At 39.2% G+C, this 21,697-nt stretch overlaps 2 protein-coding genes across 3 annotated transcripts in view; one reads left to right on the top strand and one right to left on the bottom strand.

The window, feature by feature from the left end:
* Nucleotides 1–1,112: 1,112 nt before the first annotated feature.
* dusp4 (dual specificity phosphatase 4) lies at nt 1,113–7,062 on the top strand. The gene is made up of 4 exons (XM_057360313.1): nt 1,113–1,597; nt 2,399–2,526; nt 3,415–3,634; nt 5,198–7,062. Exons 1-4 carry the CDS (start codon nt 1,222–1,224, stop codon nt 5,575–5,577), a joined length of 1,104 nt encoding a protein of 367 aa, XP_057216296.1. The 5' UTR covers nt 1,113–1,221; the 3' UTR covers nt 5,578–7,062.
* A 1,065-nt stretch (nt 7,063–8,127) lies between these two features.
* Nucleotides 8,128–21,697, bottom strand: part of tnksa (tankyrase, TRF1-interacting ankyrin-related ADP-ribose polymerase a) — a 90,442-nt gene continuing 76,872 nt past the window's right edge. For both annotated transcript variants that reach the window (XM_057359502.1, XM_057359501.1), the window contains 10 exons: nt 19,682–19,870; nt 17,825–18,062; nt 15,687–15,769; nt 12,205–12,325; nt 12,009–12,106; nt 11,272–11,346; nt 11,038–11,143; nt 10,485–10,671; nt 9,883–10,039; nt 8,128–9,713 (listed from right to left, as the gene is read on the bottom strand). In XM_057359502.1, coding sequence (XP_057215485.1) covers nt 9,627–9,713; nt 9,883–10,039; nt 10,485–10,671; nt 11,038–11,143; nt 11,272–11,346; nt 12,009–12,106; nt 12,205–12,325; nt 15,687–15,769; nt 17,825–18,062; nt 19,682–19,870 — 1,341 coding nt within the window. In that variant the 3' untranslated portion in view covers nt 8,128–9,626. The remainder of the gene's footprint in view (nt 9,714–9,882; nt 10,040–10,484; nt 10,672–11,037; nt 11,144–11,271; nt 11,347–12,008; nt 12,107–12,204; nt 12,326–15,686; nt 15,770–17,824; nt 18,063–19,681; nt 19,871–21,697) is intronic.

The raw sequence follows: 21,697 nt of genomic DNA on the forward strand, positions 1-21,697 counted from the left end.
CAAATACAGGAGTGTCATAAACAAACTTGTGTCAAATCATGCAAATTTTTATATTGGCATCCGGTGGACTGAGAAAACAGCTTGTTTTAAAATGCAAAACTGTTCAAATCCACACCTACAGATGGAAGCAGGTATGCTTGTGTTCATTTGTTGGTATAGTATAACTTTGAATTCATTAAAGAATGGAGAACTGCTGTGTAATGATTTTGGACATTGGTCAGGTTTTTGATCAAAATTACACGGGTATCCTATTTAAACACTGCATTGCCTATCAAAAGCACTCTTTTCATTTCTAATACATTTACTTCAAATACATTTTGCAGTTATCAGCTGAAACCAATAGAAGCTTAGCATTCAGAGGTTTGTCTTTGCAGTTAACCAGGTTAACTAATTATCTAGATGCTTTCTTAATCCCAGGAGTCAATAATGAAGTCACCCCCATGTCTCCATCAAATCAGACAGCTTTCCAAACCCCCCGTAGCGCAAATGATTATTAATCAGAGCAATAATTAACTCAGCAGAAGGCACATTGCAAGGCAATTCTTAGTCGAGCAGAGGAATGTTTTTGATTTGCATCTCGTATATTTTCGTATTATAAAAATAACAGAAACAGAATTTGAAGAAGACTGGTGATTTCAATTGTGACGCAGTTATTTGCTGGTATTTGATGAAGGGCGCGCTTGGGTTGCGCGCATAATAAATTACGGAGTAGACGTTCTCACGCAATATAATATATATTTTACAAATCGAAATGCGCTCGCGCGATTTCTCTTGTGCTATGACACAACTAAATAGTTCTGTCATATTTCATTTTCTTGTTTCATCTAGGTACTCTTTTTAAAGAATCAAATATTTAAATTCCATTTATTTTACCCAAACTGCCTGGCTTCCACGAAAAATCTGATGGCCGAATTGTGATTTTAATGTGACGGCGGTCACTATCGATCGCTGACTCTTTATGAATGAAGCGCGAACAGCGAGCGGTTAATGAATGGAGCGCTTAGAAGACGTCATCTCCTTTGTGACGCAACGTTCCTTATATGGAGCGTGCGTCTGAAGCCCATTCATAAAACGGAAAGAGATAACTGCCTGTGGTAGTAATGCTCTCAGGAGAACACAACATTATACCGCGCACAGGCAGCTCTGGATCTGACGTTTTATTTTTGTACGCATAAGGCGAAGCGACATTTGGCCGTGACCGGTCCACATCGAAAGAGGAAAATGGTCACGATGGATGAACTTTGTGAAATGGATTGCGGTGTTTTGAAAAGGCTGATGAAGGACGACAGTGCGATATGTCTGGTATTGGACTGCAGGTCGTTTCTGGCATTCAGCGCCTCTCATATTCGGGGTGCTGTAAATATTCGGTGTAACACCATAGTTCGGAGGCGAGCGAAAGGCTCCGTGAGTTTGGACCAAATCCTGTCCGGTGACGATGAAGTCAGAGCCCGTCTGAAATCAGGGTTGTATTCCGCCGTGATCTTGTACGACGAGCGGACGTCAGATACAAACACTATCAAAGACGACAGCACCATCACTCTGGTGCATAACGCCTTGTGTAGGGATATATTTAGGACAGAAATATTTCTGCTGAAAGGTAAAGGACCTGCACTACACAACGCCATTTAATGTGTTACTGTGTGGATTAATGCGCGGAAATAACAGTACGATCTCTAGTCTAACATATGTGTTGTTGGGAATATGTGTTGTTCATGTTTTCACTGTGAGCATCAAGTTAGCTCAACGATAGAGATATAATGAAGATTGCCATATCTCTGTGTGTGAAATTTCCGAATCACCCAGAATCTTCATTTTATCTGTTCCTATTTTTAGACATATTTTTCAGCAAAATCAATAATATGCCTGTTTCCCCCGTATATATTAGGCCCTGATTTGCATTGTGTTTAAAGGCAAGATTTCATATTGTCAGTGCGTCTGTGTTTGGTTTTCAAAATGTCCCTTTACGCTAACGAGAATCATAAAATGTGTGGTCTAAATTTAAAAGCCTTATCTGAGGTTTCTAAGACGCCTGTCAGATTTTACAATTATGACCAATAATAATGCTGATGTTCATGAAAACGCGAAAATTATTTTGAAGTCAAAGTGTAGTAACCATGTCTTGACGAATTGATTGAGCCTATCCCCACAGTGTAAATAGCCTACAAATATCATGGTTGAACTGTGTGGTTACTAGTTTAACTAAAAATAATAAAAAATCTATGGTTACTTAAAAATTTTCATAAGGACTAGGCCTAGGCTATATCTTAAAATTAATTTACATGCAACGTCAAGCTTTGGCCTAAATAAATCGATACAATCTCACAAATAAACTACTGAGGACCTTTAAAACTTATATATTTGGGCAAATGAATTAAACTCGTTATTCTTTCGTTTACAGGAGGCTACGACCGATTTTCCACACAGTATCCCGATTACTGTTTGAAAACGAAAACATTACCCGTCTCCACCCCTCCATCGAGCGTGGGGGCCAGCTGCACCTCCTGCGCGACTCCACAGCACGACCAGGTAACTACATTACGAACTACATTACCGGCGGATGCTTTGAGGTCAGCTAATGGGCAACATTGTGTAACATTAAACGTCCTGTTGACCGCAGTCATCCGCTGCTGTCTTTCCGGTTGACGTTGCAGTATTAGAGGCCTTCCTCTCTGCGATACTGTGTCAGTCAGACACTCCAGTACGCTTTAGTGTTGATTCCCACATCGATCAGTTCCTGTCTCTACAGCTTGTTATGCAGGCCCCCTATATAACAGCGTGCCTAATCGATACGCGTTTGCCGAATAAATAAAACTGGACGTTACTAGCGTGACCTTTGAACAGCAAACAAGAGTGTATGTGACCCAATGTTGTAGCCTGTCAGTTTATAGTGGACTGACATTTTGTATTTGGACGAATTCAATTCGTTGCATTTTGGTTGTTTGATTTTTTTATATAGGCTATGAGTTCACATTTTAAGAATATCTACTAGTCATAAACATATTTAAAATGCATGTTTGTTCCTGTAGCTTAATGGACATTCATAATGCTGCCTTCAAGTGCTCTCGGAAATTGGAGAATTCCCACGTCAACCCGGAAATAATTTATGGAACGGTGCTCTTTTAATTTGAGCAGATACTTGTATTGTTTTAATGCTAAATGATAAGTAACATTGATGTTACGAAATACTTTTAACTTGACCAAATCCAGACGTTACTTCCGGGTTGAAGTGGGAATTATCGAATTTCCGAGAGCACGTGAGGGCAGCGTTAGCATTACAAAGGTTGCGCGTTTGATTCCCAGTGAATCTTGAATGCGCTAGATCCAAGTTGCTTTGGATACCACATGTATTTTTTTATAAATGCAATATATAGAGATGATAAAATAAATTACATATCTGCTTGTTTTTTATTATAGGGTGGCCCTGTGGAAATCCTCCCCTTTCTGTTTCTGGGCAGTGCATTCCATGCATCTAAAAAGGACATGTTAGATGGTATGGGCATTTCAGCTCTACTGAATGTATCGTCGAACTGTCCCAACCATTTTGAAGGAGCGTACCAGTACAAGTGCATCCCAGTAGAAGACAACCATAAAGAGGAAATCAGCTCCTGGTTCACCGAAGCCATTGAATTCATTGGTATGATCTTTGTTTTTCTGTACATATAGGTTTGTTTGGTTTTCTCAGTGAATGTGGATCGAATGAAGGATCACAGCCATTAGGCATTTGTAGTGTAGTGTAAATTAGTCTGGTTTGTTATTGCTTCTTTTCAACTGCAAACGACCTTGCATTCATCAACATTTTTGAGTCTCTCAAAAATACATTTATTACACGTTTGAGAGCTGTTAGAGCTGCACGAATACACAAATGAAATGCGTTTAAATCCAGGATGTATGCTTCTGTTTGAGGTATGGGTGGGTCTTCCTCAGAAGGGTTTCCATGACTGTATGCGGGGGATGGGGAGCCTGTATATCCAATTTCAGCTCAGCATCCTCTGCGCTAAAGCAAGGCCCCCAAGTAGGCTTACCGCATTTGATCGCACCATCCTAGGTGTGTGTGTATGTGCTTGTATGTATGCGTCAGAGTGCAGAGCTTAGGGACTTGAGTCTGACTCATCCTCCATTCAGGGGTGCCTTGATACTGGAGTTACCTTAGATCTGGTCTGGATGTGCATGACTCTATAAAGGCATGTATGTGGAGAGCAAGGTGTAATGTTGTGATTTACCTGGACTGCTCTCTTTGTATCGTGAATATCTCGCTTCTTTGTTAATTAGCAGCTTGTAGTGGCGGGGGGTGTGTGTATTTACAGGTTTTAATGGTGTGAAATCCACCCCAGACCATTTCGCCGTCACAGAGCGTTTGTCGTCTGTTTGAATGTGCTATTTCTCAGTTTTCTGTTTATTTCTAGAATTGCGATATTCTAATTATCAGGCCATTTATGGTCGTAAAACACAGATATTGTATATGGTTGTCTTTGCCGTGAGTCACTTTGCTTTTTTGAGTAATAAAACCAGTTTATTGCTCGTTGTGTAAAACAGAAATGTTTGTGGCGATTATATTAGTGTTATTATATAGTATAGTTTTATTATATAGGAAATGTGACTAGTTTTATTGATTTATTTCATTTCAGATTATTATTTGTTGGCTATAGTTGTTCATAAGTTGTATCATAGTATTATTGTTTATACTTTTATTTGTTTGTTTGTTCATTTATTCAATTTCAGATTATTCGTAGTTGGCTACAGTTGTTCATACAGCTATAATTTTTAACATTGACTATGCAAATTTGCCATTTTATTAGTATTTTTCCTTCATATATTCTATAGATACAAGTATATAATCATATTGTTCTATATTTTTATACAAACTATAGCATCATTATGTATACATTTTTATCAATTTATTAATTCATTTATTAGTTGGCTATAGTTGTTTATATAGTTATATATATATAATTATTATATAATACTTTTGTTATATATTTTTATACCAAATAGTATTATTAATTTATTTAATTTCAGATTAGTTTTAGTTGGCTGTAGTTGTTCACAAGTCATTTTTACACTGATTGAAAATACAATTTTATTCATATTTTTATATGTACAGTTATTGACTTGTGAATCTCTACAATCTCTTGTGTATGCAGTGAAGATGACTCATGTCTGTGCTTCACACTTAACAAACTCTCTGCTCTCTCCTCAGACTCCGTCAAGGATTCCAACGGGCGCGTTCTGGTGCACTGTCAGGCCGGCATCTCGCGGTCGGCCACTATCTGCCTGGCCTACCTGATGAAGAAGAAGCGAGTGCGTCTGGAAGAGGCCTTCGAGTTTGTTAAACAGAGACGAAGCATCATCTCTCCAAACTTTAGTTTCATGGGTCAGCTGCTGCAGTTTGAGTCTCAGGTGCTGGCCACTTCCTGTTCTGTAGAAGCCGCCAGTCCTTCCGCCACGCTCGGCCCCAAGTCTTCCTCCACCCCCACATCACCCTTCATCTTCAGCTTCCCTGTGTCGGTAGTGACGCACTCCCAGCCCAGCAGTCTGACGTACCTACAGAGTCCGATCACAACCTCGCCGAGCTGCTGATACTTGGCGCCGTCCCTTCCTGAGAAGGGTCCTCCAAAGACTGCACTTGCACAACAGGAGGGGTTTGTTGAGACCTTGTCTACCAGAAGAATTTTGAGGGGATGTTGGCGTCCTTCATTTGGCACAATCATGCAAACTTTATTTGACAAACGCAACCCGGGGGACGTTCATGTCGCCGGTGACTTTATCTAACATCAAACAAACCCACGAATGAAATCATAATATCCTGTGAGGACAGTTCATCTCCTTCATTTCCTGTGGTTTACTTCCAATAGTCTGCTCTGTGACTGGCCGGCAGGTTTCAACCCTGACAGGTGCATCACACTTTGTCTGGACTTCCCATGTACTGTATCACTTTCTTCCTGCCTCTCTCTCTCTTTCTCTCGCTCTCCTCTGGCCTTGAGAGGAATGACTGAAGTTCTTCGATAGAGAGCTCAGAGGTTTGCTGTTGTAGCAGAAAATGTCTTTTCAATCAGTTGGGTTTGCATTTGTCAGTGCCTTCTACAAAGAAGGTACAGGACATTTTACAGATGTCATCTCCATCATGTTCCTTTAGAAAAAAAAAACACAAGGCGGACTGATCTTTGGGACAAAATGTTTCGATCTGCAATACAAAGTCCGCAATCTGTTTTTCTCACAAATTAGAGCAATAACCTAATTGTCCTTCATCCCGGTCGCCACCAAAGCACTGTATGGTTTGTTAGTTGTATGATGGTGACTTAAAAATTCTGATTTTGACGTTTGCCAATTTGTACCGAGGAGATCTCATTCATTATTTCTGCTGTATGCCTTACCAATAATGACTGTGGTGATCTTCCACTTAGAATGTTGTCATTTATAGATTATTTATGTATTAGGATGATGCTCTGAGGTCTTGAGAAAGGCACACAGACATTTGAAGGCACCACTTGTGACCACTAATAACTGTTTTGATCTGACATGATTCAGTTAGCAAAATGCCCAGATTACCATGAAGGGCTCATACACTGAAATTTTATACACTGGAAGTTTAGTCGATTGAAAAACCAAGTCCATTTGAGTTTTAGTATCCTTTATTGATAATATCATTGGGAACTGCTCTGTAAGGAAATATTCTTGCCTTGAGGAGTCGATACTGCAGATGGCTTTCGCTTGAATATTTACAATGTGTACGTGAGCCCCGGTTCTTTGTTTTTTTATAAGACAATGGGCACCTTTTATAGAGCACTTTTAAGTGATTTGAGGTTTCTTTTGCACCTCACCGGAGATGAAGTTGTGACTGAGCTGTAAATGTTTCCATTGTTCAGTTTTAGTTTTTTGGATAGGCCTATGACATGACTTGTCAACAATCACTCTTGAATGCAATACTTTCTACTGTACTTGTGAAACGTTATTGTCCAATGGCTCACAGCAATGTCATTCAGAGGGTTATGATTTTCCTCCCTGTTCTGTTGTATTATATGTAAATTTAATTTATCTCATGATTGTCATTGTTAAATATAAAAGTGTTCTTTGATGAAAGCGTGGCGTGTGCTTTAATCATAAATTGCTTTTTGCTTTACAGCAATCGGCTTGTAAGTAATAGGGCAATTATTCTGAGGGATTAATGGCACATAAACCATCTCATTATTTGAAGGAAAGATAGGCAAGAAATGGCTTCCATTGTGCAGGGAAAGAGAATTAAGATTATGCTTGACTAATAGTGGCAGGATCAATTTAGAAGACTCGAGACTTTACAGAGCAACAGTGCCCCCTAGCGTGTACTTTGGTATTGAAGAAGCCTTTTGGGAAATATTACATAGCCTAGACCAGGGGTTCTCAACCTTTTTGACTCCAAGGCCCCCCCCCCCATTGTATTCAACAATATTCAAAGGCCCCCTCCTACTCACAAAACCTCAAAATTTCGACCCAATAAAATATTTAAGAGCTTAATATTAACGGTAAAAACATTTAACTATAAAAATAGCCAAATAATAAGAATTGTTTTTAGTTTTTAACATAGTGCATTGCTAATTTTGCCAAATTTTTAAATATTGCTCATCTTGAGGCCCCCCTGTTGCGAACCACTGGCCTAGACAGTTTCAACCATGGTTTCAACGGCCCCGTCGCAAAGAATTAATAACGGTCGAGTAGTTTTAATGTAATTTAATACAATAAATATACAGTAAATTAATCAAATTAAAATAAATTGCTATTACAAACAAACACAGACCGGAAGAACTTCAGGCCAGGTGTGTGCGTCTGAGGAACCCGTCGATAAATCGTGGAAACATGGTTGAAAACAAAATGAAATAGAACCAATTTTCCCACTAAACGTGGCTTAAAACTAAATCTCAATTGGCCTCTAACTGTTTGAAAGCCTAATGTTGCACATGTGAATCAATTTCACCTTGTTTGTTTATAAAACAAAATATTTATAAACAATCATTTTTATAAATGACTTGCTAAACCCGTTCAAAGAGTAAAGCACAATTACATCTCTCCGAAGATGCAACTGAAATGTAAAAAAAAAGAATGAATATAAACTATTCAAATACATCAGCAAGTGTGAAAAAGAGATAGCAGACAGTATTTATGACATGTACTTTATTAAGACTGTTTTACATGATTGAGGAGTGTTCGATTAGTCCACAGATCTCTCTGGTAAAGCTGTTTTAGATCTGATTGAAGTTCACAGGAAAATGAAAAGTAAAAACACAACTCCGAGAACTGAGAAATCGTGTTGGAAATGAAAGTTTCTCTCCTGTGCAGTTGAAGTCTTTGCTCATACCGAGAGGAGAAAATGTCTGAGTCTCTCAATCCGGTTTGAACACCGATGGCCTGAAGTAAAGCAGATACAGAACCACAAACCCCACCTGAGCAAAGTCAATCAAACCAGCTAATCTTATGAAAGTCTAATGAACTCCTCGAGAGCAGAGACTTCCAGAGGTAGAGCCACGTCCAAACAACATGTCCTTCATATCATTCTGTAACATGAATGTGAATATGCTGATATATCAGTAGTGTGTAGCAGGAAAAATGTTCCAGAGATCCTCTGAAAAAAGGCGTTTCTCTGGCACGAGAGCAACTGTACTGGAATGAAGATTTAGGAATTCAGGTGGTTGTGATCTAAAACATAGTGAGACCAAAGTCACTTAGTCAAGGATTATCCGAAAATATAGAAGGAAAGAAATAATTCCCACTTCCTTTACAGTACTATTAAACCCACTCTGCATCAGTAAACAACATTAAAAGCTATACAAAGGCATTGTCCATTACACAACCTGTACATTACTGGACATGTTTTCCTACATCATTTTAAAATGATTTTGAATAACTTAAGTCCTGCTTAAAAGTGCAAATTCTTAAAAATGGATTTTCTGATTGGGCTATGGCAATTAAATGAAACATTCTGAATAGTATTCCTGTGCAAAGAAATGTAAAAACATGAGTACCGAGCATGTACGTTTTTTCTATTTTGCTGTCAAAGGCCTTTCAGTACTGGTCTCCGAATTAACATTCGGTTTGCTCTCAAAAACCCTCTAAGGCTTTTAATGTAACAATGCATGAAGAAAAATGACGAGAAAAGAGCCGTGAATAAGATATCGGGCCCCTTTGAAGTATAAACGAGACGTGGTCCATTTTCTTAGTGTGACTTACATTGTGGAAAATAATAAAACAACAAATCACAGTAATAGTGAAACAATTTCAAATAAAGGAAGCATAATAAATTGTAATGCTTGTTAAACAGTGTTAAATTGAGCATAATGATGGGAAAGAGGTCACTTGTTGTCTGTCACGAAGCTCAAAAGAAATATTTCTCTCCTTCCTGTTAGCCCTGAAACAGTGTGGGACTGATATCCTGACTTGAAAAAGACTACAGAGAGTCAGAACACAGCTGACCAAGGCAACTCTTTCTTGTAAACACTCATGGGAAAAGAAACGCCAAATAAAAGAGGCAGCGCAGAGGATTATGGGTAAGTATGAATCCTTTTATCCTGACAGGGCAGAGGAAGTGGGCAGATGTCTGAAGCGTGTGTATGAAATGTTTAGGAAACAGTCTGAGTGGTCTTCATGGGCCCTGCTGATGTTCAGGATTTCTGCTGCTCTGCTGCTGGGGATGGAGGTGTGCTTTCTGGCTTGATGATCTGGTATGTGATGAGGTACTCTGGGTAGGCCTGCGAAAACGCACAATGTTGAATATGAATAAAATATCTACGTACAATAAGGGTTAACAATACAGAAGAATTTCAGTAGTTTATACAAATAAAATAAAATAAAATAGCACATCCTGGGTTTCAACTACATTGAGTTGTTTTGTAGTTAAATATCTACAAGCTCTCTCACCTGTTCCCCTCTGTAGATGACATATTCGGCATAGGCTAAGCCATTGACGCTTGGTCGACCGATGACGGAATGGTGACCCGGAGGGGCGTGGGCCATTTTCATGGCACTGAACTGCAAGAAGGATTTACCCAGAGTCACCCGACAGAACAACATGTGCCTGCAAACACAACACAAGGCACATTATAGGACACACAGCGCCCTCAGCTGGTCATACAGACTATGTGCTATTTTATCCAATAAGGGATTATTTGTAAAGCCACCAAACGGTGCAATTTGTTATTTTCCCTCATTATATGAAAATGACACATATTTATTTGTTTGTAATGATGCATGGTCACACAATAGGAAGTCTCCAGTCATATGTGGCCTAAAAATAGTGGTTTTATTTCACATGGGGCAGGTTGCCTTGAGGACCAACATATGTTCACATGACTAGCAGAGCCCTCTGTTATTGGATGCTAAATAAACGTAATTAATAAATTAAGGTCATGTGTGATGCTGCACCCTCGCCACTAGGTGTCAGTGTAAGTCCAAGCCCACAGACAAAGACAGCATGGCACACCCAAATATATTTAAAAGGTAAAATCAGATGTTAAATATACCTGTGACAGATATAACAGGACCGGTCTTTATGTGCCGGGCAACCCGTCCCTCCTCCGATGCCGTAGACATACTGGTTGCTTTTTGAGGAATTTTCTGCGAAGTAGATCCCAGCCCCGAACATTCCCCCTATATAAGCATGCCTCTCATCAAAGCCTTTGTGGATGATGGCATTGATGAATGGTGACCCTGTAGATAAGAGAGAAAAGGAAAATGATAATGTAAAAACCGGTTAAACTCGGACTCGAGTGCATAAAAAAGCTTTCTAATCGAAATGTTAAAAAATGCTTCACTGTAGTTTGAACTTTCACAGATAGCACTCATAGAATAGAATAGAATAGAATAGAATAGAATGAGCTTTATTGGCCAAGTATGATTCCACATACGAAGAATTTGTTATAGTGACAGAAGCTCCACAGTGCAACAGAAAGACAGCAACAGGACAGAACACAGATGATAAAAAAAAAAAAATAATATACAATAATATAGAAATATATTGTTATATGTATAATATGTCATGACACTCATGACAGGTCATTTATCTTATGACAGTACCGTGAAAGAGCATGCGCTCGTTGTGGTGGTTGTGGTTCTCGTCTGCGATCTCCTTCTGTCTGTGTGTGTATCTTTCCCTTAATTTCTTGTTCACCACCTTTTGAATCTGAAAGGACAATTTGGACACTTAAGCAACACTAATAACTGTAGTTTGGCATTAATTCATTTAAAAACGAAAGCATTATCATTACTGATGTATAAATTTAAAAATGGGATTATGTCAAATACACTCACTTTTAGGATGTTGTACCTGCTGAAAACCCCTCCAGCATTACCACCATCCCTGTGCTCTCTGATCGTACTTTGCAGCTGGAAAACAAAAGTGTTATATTATACACTAGTGGCCAGAAGTGATGTCTGATATTTGATGACAATATTTGCATAATAAACCATCAAAATATGAGGCGTATGATACAAAATGCAAAAAGCACTAAACTTTTAAAGCATTTATTTTCTAGCATTTTGTTATTTATGGTATTTAAGATAAATATTTTCCAAAAGCTAAAATTTGACCACACAAAAAATGCATAAAAACAAAAAATAAAGCAAATATATTTGAAGAGTTTGGTTCCAAAATGAGATTTAAACATTTTCAAAAATCATGCTTTTTATTGTGCATTACAATTAATATCAATTAAACTGCAGTTGGTTTGTGTTTCGATTTAAGCCATAATAACTCAAAAAATGCAGCTAACTAACACAATAAAAACATTTTGGAACCAAAATTCGATTTTTAACCATCTGTTATATTTAAAATATGTGCTGATCCTCTCATGTAGTAATGTTTTGCAGCCATTCTCCTGGGCCTTGGATCAGTAAGCTGTAATGTTTATTTTTAATTTGATTTTTAATTAAAGCTCAGTTTCAGTTTACACACCAAGTACAATATATCCAATATAAACACGACAAATTTCCAACGCTGCACATCCCGTTTTCAAAGGAAATACATCTTAGTATTGGTGCCTACTCACTTCCTCTTCTACGGACTGAAATTCTTTATCATCAGTGGCCAAGTCGATCAGCACCGTGCCGTGACTTGCACAGTGGAATGTCAGGTATGGGTTGGCACCTGTAAAAAATCCCATTAAGAAATAAAACGAAGATCATGTAATGTGCTATGATTTGCTCAACTACAAACAGATTTGGGTTAGACATCACTGAACCCACCTTGTTGACCGCCCAGCAGCCTCTCAATGCCTTTGATAAGTTTGTGTCTGTGCCCGTACGCATTGATCCCGATCTCCTTGAGCTCCTCGTGTCCCATATCAGCCAGCACATCCAGGGTGATCTAATACAACAAGTGAACACCAATCAGAATAAAGGAAGGTCTGCAGGCACAACCAATCACAACACCTGATAACAATCAAAGCAAGATGAGTCAGATCAGAGAACAAGGGCACCACTTTGAGGTTCCAATGAAAAATGAGATGAAAATTGAATAATTTCAAGGCTGATTTAGGATCAGTTCTGCTGCAAAAGCAGCCGACAGCCCAATTTTATTTTCTCGGCTTGTTGTTATGTGGATCTTCCTCCTACTGAGAAGATAAACTTAGTAGACTGCAGGAGGTTTGGATGGCTATTATGGCGTGTGACTCATGAACACACAGGATCATTATTGCTGGGCCTATCTGAATGTGCCTCCTACACAGAACATGCACACAAAAGCAAACGTGCAGATGGTGGTTAACGGATGCTAGACTGCCAGGCAGGGAGCCGTATGGGCCAGAAAGTGTCTCACAGCGGTGGATTTCTTACTGGTTTCGGTCAGAACCATGGCTTTATGTAGGACAACTGGCAACCCAGATGAAGGCCTGTTAGGGCCGATACATGTTGGTGTTTTTAATACACAACTGTTCATGGTACTATAAACAAAAAAATGTAGTTCGCCAAAATGAAAAATGTGTGACTTTCTTATGCAGAACACAAATTTTGACTCTATTTGAAAAAATATATATTTGAGGATATTTTGAAGAATGTTGGTAACAAACAACCTTGGACCCCCGTTGACTTCCATTGTATAGACATCGTCTTTTGTCGAAAGATGACAGAATTTGTATTTTTAGGTGAACTGTCCCTTTAATGGTCCAGTGTGTCATTTTTTGGAGGATCTATAGACAGAAATTCAATATAATATACATAACTATGTCTTCAGAGGTGTATAAACCCTTACACAGACCTGCCAACCTTGGAAATTTTTTTGGGGAGGACCATCAGCCAAAGGGACAGAACACAGGTTTTTACTGTATTCTCCAAAGTTTAGCAGGTCTGAACAAACACACCTTTACGCTATTCCTGTTAAATAGTGGGTGATAGTTTGATAGTATTGAGCGTGAGAATCCACAAGCGGAATCGGCGCCTATGGTACATGGTAAAATCATGGTAACTTTTCGCAAGCGCTCATTTACAAATCAGAAGTAATGTTAGCGCATCTTGCGGTCAAGTGCACGTTATGAAAGGAGCCAGCGAGACCATCGGCCTTCATAGGATTAACCTATTTCAACTTTCCACATCCGCCCCGACCCGTTTACCTTAGGGGTCAGACGTCTTGACTCTTCGTTTAAAAATTCGTCAGAACGTGTGTGTGGATGGGGATCACGCGGGATTTTGTGGTTCCGTCGATTTGCAGACTCCTGTTATTGATAGGCCATACGACTTGTCAATCATCCCCGCTTTCTATTTGGTGGATGAACCCAGTGCTATGATTGGACATATTCTTCTTTTCTACGTTGCTTGTTTTGAGTACTGCGCCCGGCAGAGGCGTCACCAGGGTTTTGCGTAATTTAGAGTGACAAATCGTACCAGCGTACCTTGAGGTCAAAATGCCCACCTGCTACGCAAAATGCCTACAGGTTGGCAGGTCTGCTTACATAATAAAGCGTTATGTTTTTATTACCTCACAATAGCCATAAACAGACAAACTTACCTATAGAACATGTTTCGTAAATACATTATCTCCTTCGGCAAAGAAGTGAAAACGGGACGTCTTAGTTCTGTGTCAGCCACCGTAGTGCTTCGAAAGGGAGGGGTGGAGTGAACCGTTGGTTGCAATTCGCAACCTCACCACTAGATGCAAACTATATTTCATACACTGGACCTTTAAAGATATGTACATAATGTAACCTGCATTATTATGTTTCAGAGATGGCGACCGAGAAGCAAAAGTTACAGCCTGCAGCTTTACTATAACACAAAAAGTAAACCTCAGCAGTAGTCAGTCATCTTTTTTCATCTTAAACTTTTGCGTTTAATGAACGGATAAATAACAGCTCGGCACCAAATCAAACTTTTGCATATCCAACAAACTTTTTCAAATATAATACTACTAACCACATTTTATACGGTCAGGTTTATTTTGCTTTTATCATTGTTAAACTTCCACGCATATCCCTGCGTTTCCTCTCTCCTGCATTAACATTCATAATAATGGAAGCGAATAAAACACCAAGTCTAGTGCATCACCCTGTCAGCCTGTATAATCTCAAACTCTCACACTCCTATTTTCAATGGCCCACTTATTGGCAATCCATCACCTCTGTGATAGGTCTGTCAAAGACTATTAAGCCTTACTGCGGTCCCTCTCTCTCATGAAACACAGTACTCTCAAATCAATGGGCCCGCAGGACGGATCATTACGGCCACGAGGACACCATCACCACAGTGGGAAAGATCTCCTTCATTTCTCTCTGCAAAGTTTACCACGAGTGGCCAAAGTTCACTGGAAAATCACTGAGAAATTCAGCACACGTACAACAGAAAAATATTCATCATAACAGTGTGTTAAGTCATTATATGCTTAATTGCGTTATATTACACGACTTTTTCCAGTGGCAGACCTACATTTGTGGCAAAGTTTGTTGAGTAAAGTTCAAAGGCAAGTAAAGATGCAGCACACGTACTCCACGCAAATATTTACTGTTGACGGCTATAAAAATGAGTTGGAAGCTTAAATCGGACGCATCTAATGACGACAGCAGACGCGTGCGTGCGTGCGTGAGAAACCCGTGTCCTCCATCTCATTTCCACTCCTTCTCCCAAAAATGACATTTAACTGTTACCACCTCACGCTTCATCTCCCTCAGGCAACGCAAATGAGCGAGCGAGTCAGTCTGAGACAGATCTCTGCGTCTCGCTACATCCACAATCAGAGCTGATTTCAGCCCCACACATCCACGGCTCTTCCCAGCTGGTGGCCGCCGAGACCATTTCTGTTCATCTATGTGCAAATGAGCGCCGGCTCTGGCACAGCGTGCCGATGGAGTCCCACGGCTCGGCCTTATCCAGTCGTAGCTGAGAAGCAGAAGGGCCGGAGGAACAACAGAATCTTGAGCTCAGTGTGAGAGAGAGTGTGGCAGGACTGTATTAATCAAAAGAAGGGGCAGAAAGGTCGGCCCCGTCACCCGACATCTCTCTCAAACCCATAAAGATGGCCAGTAATCTCACAGGGCTCGGCTGTGGGAGGGGTCGGAAGGAAACGATAAATCCGAGGCGCTGACAGAATGTAATGAAGGGAAATCATTTCAAGGCCATAGACGTCATCGCATTTCCATAACTTTGAAGGGAAGGAGTTTTTCTTCAGGAAAGAACGGTGGGGCTGATGCGAGTTGGCAGTGTGATTCAGCGTTTATTTGAAATGAAGGAACGGACATTACCTGTTCTCGCTCGAAAATATCCCGCATGTGCTCCAAACACAAGCTCTTGAGAAACTGACTGATGTTCATGTCCAGAATTGCAACTAGAAAGACAAACATTACAAGGAAAACAATTTAATCCTAACTATTTTTTACACTTTGCATTTGTTGCGTATTTTACAAGGGCTACTTAAACATACGTGACCCAAGCCTGTGAAAACCCAGCTGAAGTATTTTTGTAAGAATATTCTGTGAAAATATAACATTCATATCTTTAATATTGACCGAGTAAGACCATGTCAAAGATTGAAATCAGAGTGTAATTAATAGTGGAAATCAAACTTTTTCTCAGAATTAGATTTGAAAACTTCAGCCTGGTTTTTACAGACGGGGTCACATATGTTTAACTCTTTCCCCACCAGCGTTGCCTTTCAGTGCTGTCATTTTTAATCATTTCCATTATCTTTAATGGCCAGAATATTTTCTTTTATGAATGTATGAAAATACAATATATCAAATGAAAGATCAGAACCTCGATTTAATAATATCTTCTATCTTCATTTTTATCACCTCTCATATGCAAGTATTTTTCTTTAAATTATATTTTAAACAAAAGGCTGAGAAAATTACGTTTTTGTCAAACTTTGTCCACATTGAATTTGGAATGATGACTAAAACATACAGTATGCAATTTTCGGATCCGTAGATGTGGTATTCTTTCAGAAGATGAGCAACAGCGCCCTCTACTGTATAATACTGAGAATACAAATTGCCGAAAATTCTGTCAATGGCTGGGAAGCCTCTTATAAATTATGGAAAATTCCATTAAAGGGATACTTCACCCAAAAATGACAATTCTGTCATCATTTACTCACCTTCGAGTTGTTCAATCTGTATAAATGTCTTTCTTCTGATAAACACAGAGAAAGATATTTGGAAGAATGCTTATAACCAGACAGATTTGGCCCCCCATTGACTCCCATAGTAGGAAAAATACAATGGTAGTCAAAAGTGCACCAGAACTGTTTGCTGTCCTACATTCTTCAAAATGATAAAGTAATTTTCCCTACTATGGGAGTCAAGAACTGTTTGGTTACAAGCATTCTTCCAAATATCTTTCTCTGTGTTCATCAGAACAAAGAAATTTATACAGATGTGGAACAACTCGAAGGTGAGTAAATGATGTCAGAACTTTCATTTTTGGGTGAAGTATCCATTAAACGTTGGGGAAATAGTAAAAAAAAACACCAGGATCATAAATATTGCATTTTTTTAAGTACTGCCCTGAATAAGCCATTTCACATGACAGATATTTACATATATATTTATAACTGGTCAACAACCCCTTGGTTCTTTGTATTGTTTGTGTGTTTAGCAGTGAATTTGCTTCCTGTTATTGAAAAACGATCCTGTAGGTTCTTGCCAATTCAACTCTTCTGCACAGTGGCTATTCGACATTCAAACCTAGTTCAGAGGGACTCATGAACAACTATTTCAAAAGAATGCAACACAATACATCAAGATCCAAATGGATGTACACTTAAGGATCTGATGATCTTGATGGATGTTGAATGATGATCTGTATAAACTATTTTGTCTTTATTATTATTATTATTATTTGGTCTTTTCTTTCTTACTAACCCTTTAGTTAGGGCTGTCATGATAAACCGACGATAAATATCACATGATTTATGCACAGCTTGTGAGTGAAGTACAGGAAAATGCTGCTGCATCCGAAAGCCAGAGGGCGCTCTCGTGCGGAAACTCCAAATACGCACTGCAGAAGAAGACCATAACACATTCTAGAATCTAGGAAATGGACATTTTTTTATCACTGTTACTCAAGCCTCATCAGGTATTTTTATGATGATAAAGTATATTTATAATAATCGTGTTTGACGGGTGTTGCTTTTTTAAATGCACGTTATAAGCGACTCAAACTCGCACTGCTTTTAGATCGAGCAGCATTTCCTACTGATCCCAGAGCAGTGCTTCACGGACAAGCTACGCATTAAAAAAATATCGACACATTGCATATCGCAGCCAGCTCGATTACAATAGGATTTAGTGGTATCGCGATAAATGATCGTGCAGCCCTACCTTTAGTATACGTCTGACACAATTTGACTATTAAAAATACATGTTTTGCATCTACTCACTTTCTCCCTCTCTCCTCTCTGATCCAGTGGCTCCATCAGCAGGGCCTGAGGCTCCAGGTACAGTCAGCTCTGCCAGGGGCCCGGCCAGATTGTCTATACTGCTGGCGGCGGATAGGCAGGAGGGCGTAGAGGCTGGAGATATGACAGAGGCACTGACAACTGTAGCCTGAGGCTTGAAACAGCTGGGCAGAGCTTCAGGTGGCATGGCATCAACAAGCAGTGCCCGGATATCATCAGCCTAGAGATTCAAGAAAAAATGAACAGAGTGCGTGCATAAAGAAAAACATATTTAGATGCAATCTGATCATTTCTCATGTAAGTTTCATTTCAGAATCAGAAAATCGAAATGATCCCTCGAATAAAATGGTGAGTCTTGTGGCACTTCTGCAGTTTGGCTTCTTAGCCTAAAAGTGGACAATAAAAGCTAAGAACAGCTGTGTCATTAGCACCTGGCATGTGCTCGGCCGCCGGAGCCCAATTACTAAAGGTCACACAAGATTTACCATTCGCTTTGCCCGAGTTTAAACACAGGGGATGTGGTCTTAAACAGCTCAGCTCATGTGTTTAGAAGATAAATGTTCCAATTTCTCAAGATGGTCTATGGCACCAGAACCATACGAGACCTTAAACCAGAGGCACTGGAGCGAGAATAAACAGTCCAGTAGCGTAAACCATTTTCATAGGTTGGTTTCAGATCTGAAATAGATTTAAATTGATCCGTAACACATCCGTTTCAATCACGCTTGGTACTTAAATGACACGCATTAAATGTATCACAGAATTGTTTAAGGTGCGAACTTGTGACAAACCTATTTGAAAAGCTCACCAGAGATATGCAGTTAACATATGGCTGAATGCCTGTAAAACTGTGGTTAAAAAGGCTTTTCTCCGAAAGCTGGAGTTTTCACTGAGCCCAACTAAAACCGTTGATATAAAGAATGGAATAAATACAGAAGTGGCCAAAAGTGATGCCAGGGATGGAATATTTATGTGATATTCTAAACCTTTAAAGGGGTTATATGGTGTGAATACGTGTTTTTCTGTGTCTTTGGTATGTTATAAGTTGCCCATGCATGTATTAGACACGTAAAATTGCAAAAATGAAAGTGTCAGAACAAAAGATGCATTCTATCTGAAAGCCAATGCTCACCCAGACCTGCCTGAAACTCCTCGTGTAACCACACCCCCACAAATCTATGTCAGTTCGTGGTATGATTTGACTAAGACCAAATGTATACGCAAGTAAGGTGGGCGTACCTGTCAGTACAATTGCTTTGGAACCTGATGTTCCAAATATGGTAAGAGGCGTTACATTTCCGTCACACACTTGCAGTATTCGACCAATCACTACGCACTGGTTAACTGGCCAATCATAGCACACCTCGCTTTTCAGAGCCATGAGCTTTGATAAAAATCTGTGCGTTTCAGAGAGTTGAGGCAAAGAGGAGATACAAACATGCACGGTATGTGGAAAATACAGCGTTTTTAACCTTGAATCGCGTATACACATTGCATTACATCTAAAACAAACGATAATATTGCCGTGTCATATGACCCCTTTAAGGTATTTATTTGACAATTTTTTTGTCCAACAGTGTACCAGGTAATACGGGTTTTATTTTAATACAAAAAAAAGAATACATACATTGACTACAATTATATCTGCTATCAATACTTGTTGATCCAATTGTTTATTTTGTAGTCATTCTATTCTTTTGTAGCTTAACACACTAATGCAACATACATTTTTAATCCATCTTTAATAAAATATTTGAATCGAGCAAAGATGATGTTTGCCATCACTTTAGGCCTCTACTGTATGTTTCTATGAAAATAAAAACAAAATACGAAGCTTACCGTGGCCAAGTCCAGCGGTGTCTGGCCCTCCTGGTTCTTCATGGTGGGGTCGGCCCCGTGTGCCAGCAGTAAAGCGCATAGCTGTGTGCGGCCCTTCTGCGCAGCCTCGTGAAGCGGCGTGAACGCCCATTTATCGGTGGCATTTACACAAGTGTTGTATTTGATCAGCAGGGCGGCGATATCTACATGCTGAGAGAAAGAAACATCAACTTACCACAAACAAAATGAATGTTGTTTTAACATTCAACCCAAAATCTTCACAGGCTGGCTGTTAATTAAAAGAGCTTTTCCAACAACAGCTTTGTTTTATTAAAGCTTCGGTTTAGGAGCTCACTCGACTGGTTTTTGGACTGCAGATGATCGATTGTTGTTTAAAATCATTACGTGAAAAAACAGTGGAAGGGCAAAACTAATAAACTAATCTTTTCAATTTATGCCGGCAGAAATTTAATACCATCATCGCTTCGCTTGTGCTGGAGAGGTTTTGAGCTCCAGGGTTCAGCGTGTGTGGCAGATCTGTCCTAAACTGTGCCCCTCCCGCCCCATCATCAGCAGCGGCTGTATGGAACTGCCATCATCTTCCTGTGTTTGCCGAACACTGACAGCCTCTACACAAACAGGCTGAGTATGAACAGAGGGAGGCACGCTCAAGGTCAGCCAGCGTCGGCCGGCTGCCAGCCGGCCCTCCTTCAGCCAATAAGCAAAGCACGGGCCACCTCCGCTGCGGCCAATCAGAAGCTACCAGCTCGAGCAGAAGAGGTTCTGTTTCTTGGATGGCAACAGTGGTGTATCTACACTGTGGCTGAGGGCCAAGGCCCGGCCAATAAATTTGGTTCTGATCCAGCGTGTTTATGTAACAGCAATCTGCTCTTCTCCATCTGCACGGTCTAATCACATCACTGTAGACCTCCGGAGGGCAGACACGGATAAATACCTACAGCAATCATCTACCAACTACCATCACTTGAGATGCATTCCCTCAAATGACTCCTGTATTAGCAGATTTTGTGCTGTGTGGATTACACCTGGCCAGTGTTGGGAAAGATAGTTTATATCTTAAAATAACTATGTTTCAGCTAGTTAGTGAAGCATTTTCTTTTTTGAAAAAGCAGCAGTTACTAACAAAAAGCAGCTACCTACACTGAAGCTAATCAAGGAGTAAAAATTTTGGCTTAAAACATACAACTGCAGCTTACTTTACATATGTGGGTTGAAGTCAAAAGGGATTCCTTCAAAATCGTAGCTGCTCAAAAATTATTATACGATCACAAATTATTTCTATGTACCTTTTTAACCCCAAAAGTTATGAATTGCAGCTCAATTTACATAATTTAATAAATTATTTATATTGTTTTATATTGTGAAATAGTAACATTACTGGAAAGGCTGCAGTTATTTTAAAATCAGCTGAATTGTTACTGAAAAATAAAGCTAAACTGTCGCTAAGTTATCATTGTTGCTATTTTTAGCAACATCAAATCAGTACTATTTATTATATTAACACTTATTATTATTAAAAGTTACGCATTGTAGCTTTAAATACTGTCAATTTACATAATTTAATAAATTGAAAATATTGTGAAAAAGTAACATTACTGGAAAGCTACAATAATTTTCAAATCAGCTGAATTGTTACTACAAAATAAAGCAAAAAATGTTTTTTGCTAATAAATTTATCAAATCACTAATACTTATTATATAAACACTGATTATTTCTATGTACAATTTTAACCAAATACGTTACGAATCGCAGCTTTAAATACAGTCAATTGACAACATTTAATTAATTCATATTGTTTTATATTGTGAATAATATTACTGGAAAAGCTGCAGCTACTGTAAAATCAGCTGAATTGTTCCTAAAAAATGACGTTAAAAATGATGCCATTAGCATTGCTGCTATTTTAGCTACTAATTTATCAAATCACTATTTTTATATAAACACTCATTACTTCTATGTATTAATGGAAAAGCTGCAGCTACTTTAAAATCAGCTAAATTGTTACTGAAAAATAA

Source organism: Triplophysa rosa, linkage group LG19 (assembly GCF_024868665.1).
Source record: "Triplophysa rosa linkage group LG19, Trosa_1v2, whole genome shotgun sequence".
Classification (NCBI taxonomy): domain Eukaryota; kingdom Metazoa; phylum Chordata; class Actinopteri; order Cypriniformes; family Nemacheilidae; genus Triplophysa; species Triplophysa rosa.

What these genes read in the sequence shown, in the direction of transcription:
- dusp4 (XM_057360313.1), top strand. Translation starts at nt 1,222, where the DNA reads ATGGTCACGATGGATGAACTTTGTGAAATGGATTGCGGTGTTTTGAAA. An exon ending in AGAAATATTTCTGCTGAAAG is followed by an intron (nt 1,598 to 2,398) that starts GTAAAGGACCTG and finishes TTTCGTTTACAG; the next exon opens with GAGGCTACGACCGATTTTCC. An exon ending in CGAAGCCATTGAATTCATTG is followed by an intron (nt 3,635 to 5,197) that starts GTATGATCTTTG and finishes CTCTCTCCTCAG; the next exon opens with ACTCCGTCAAGGATTCCAAC.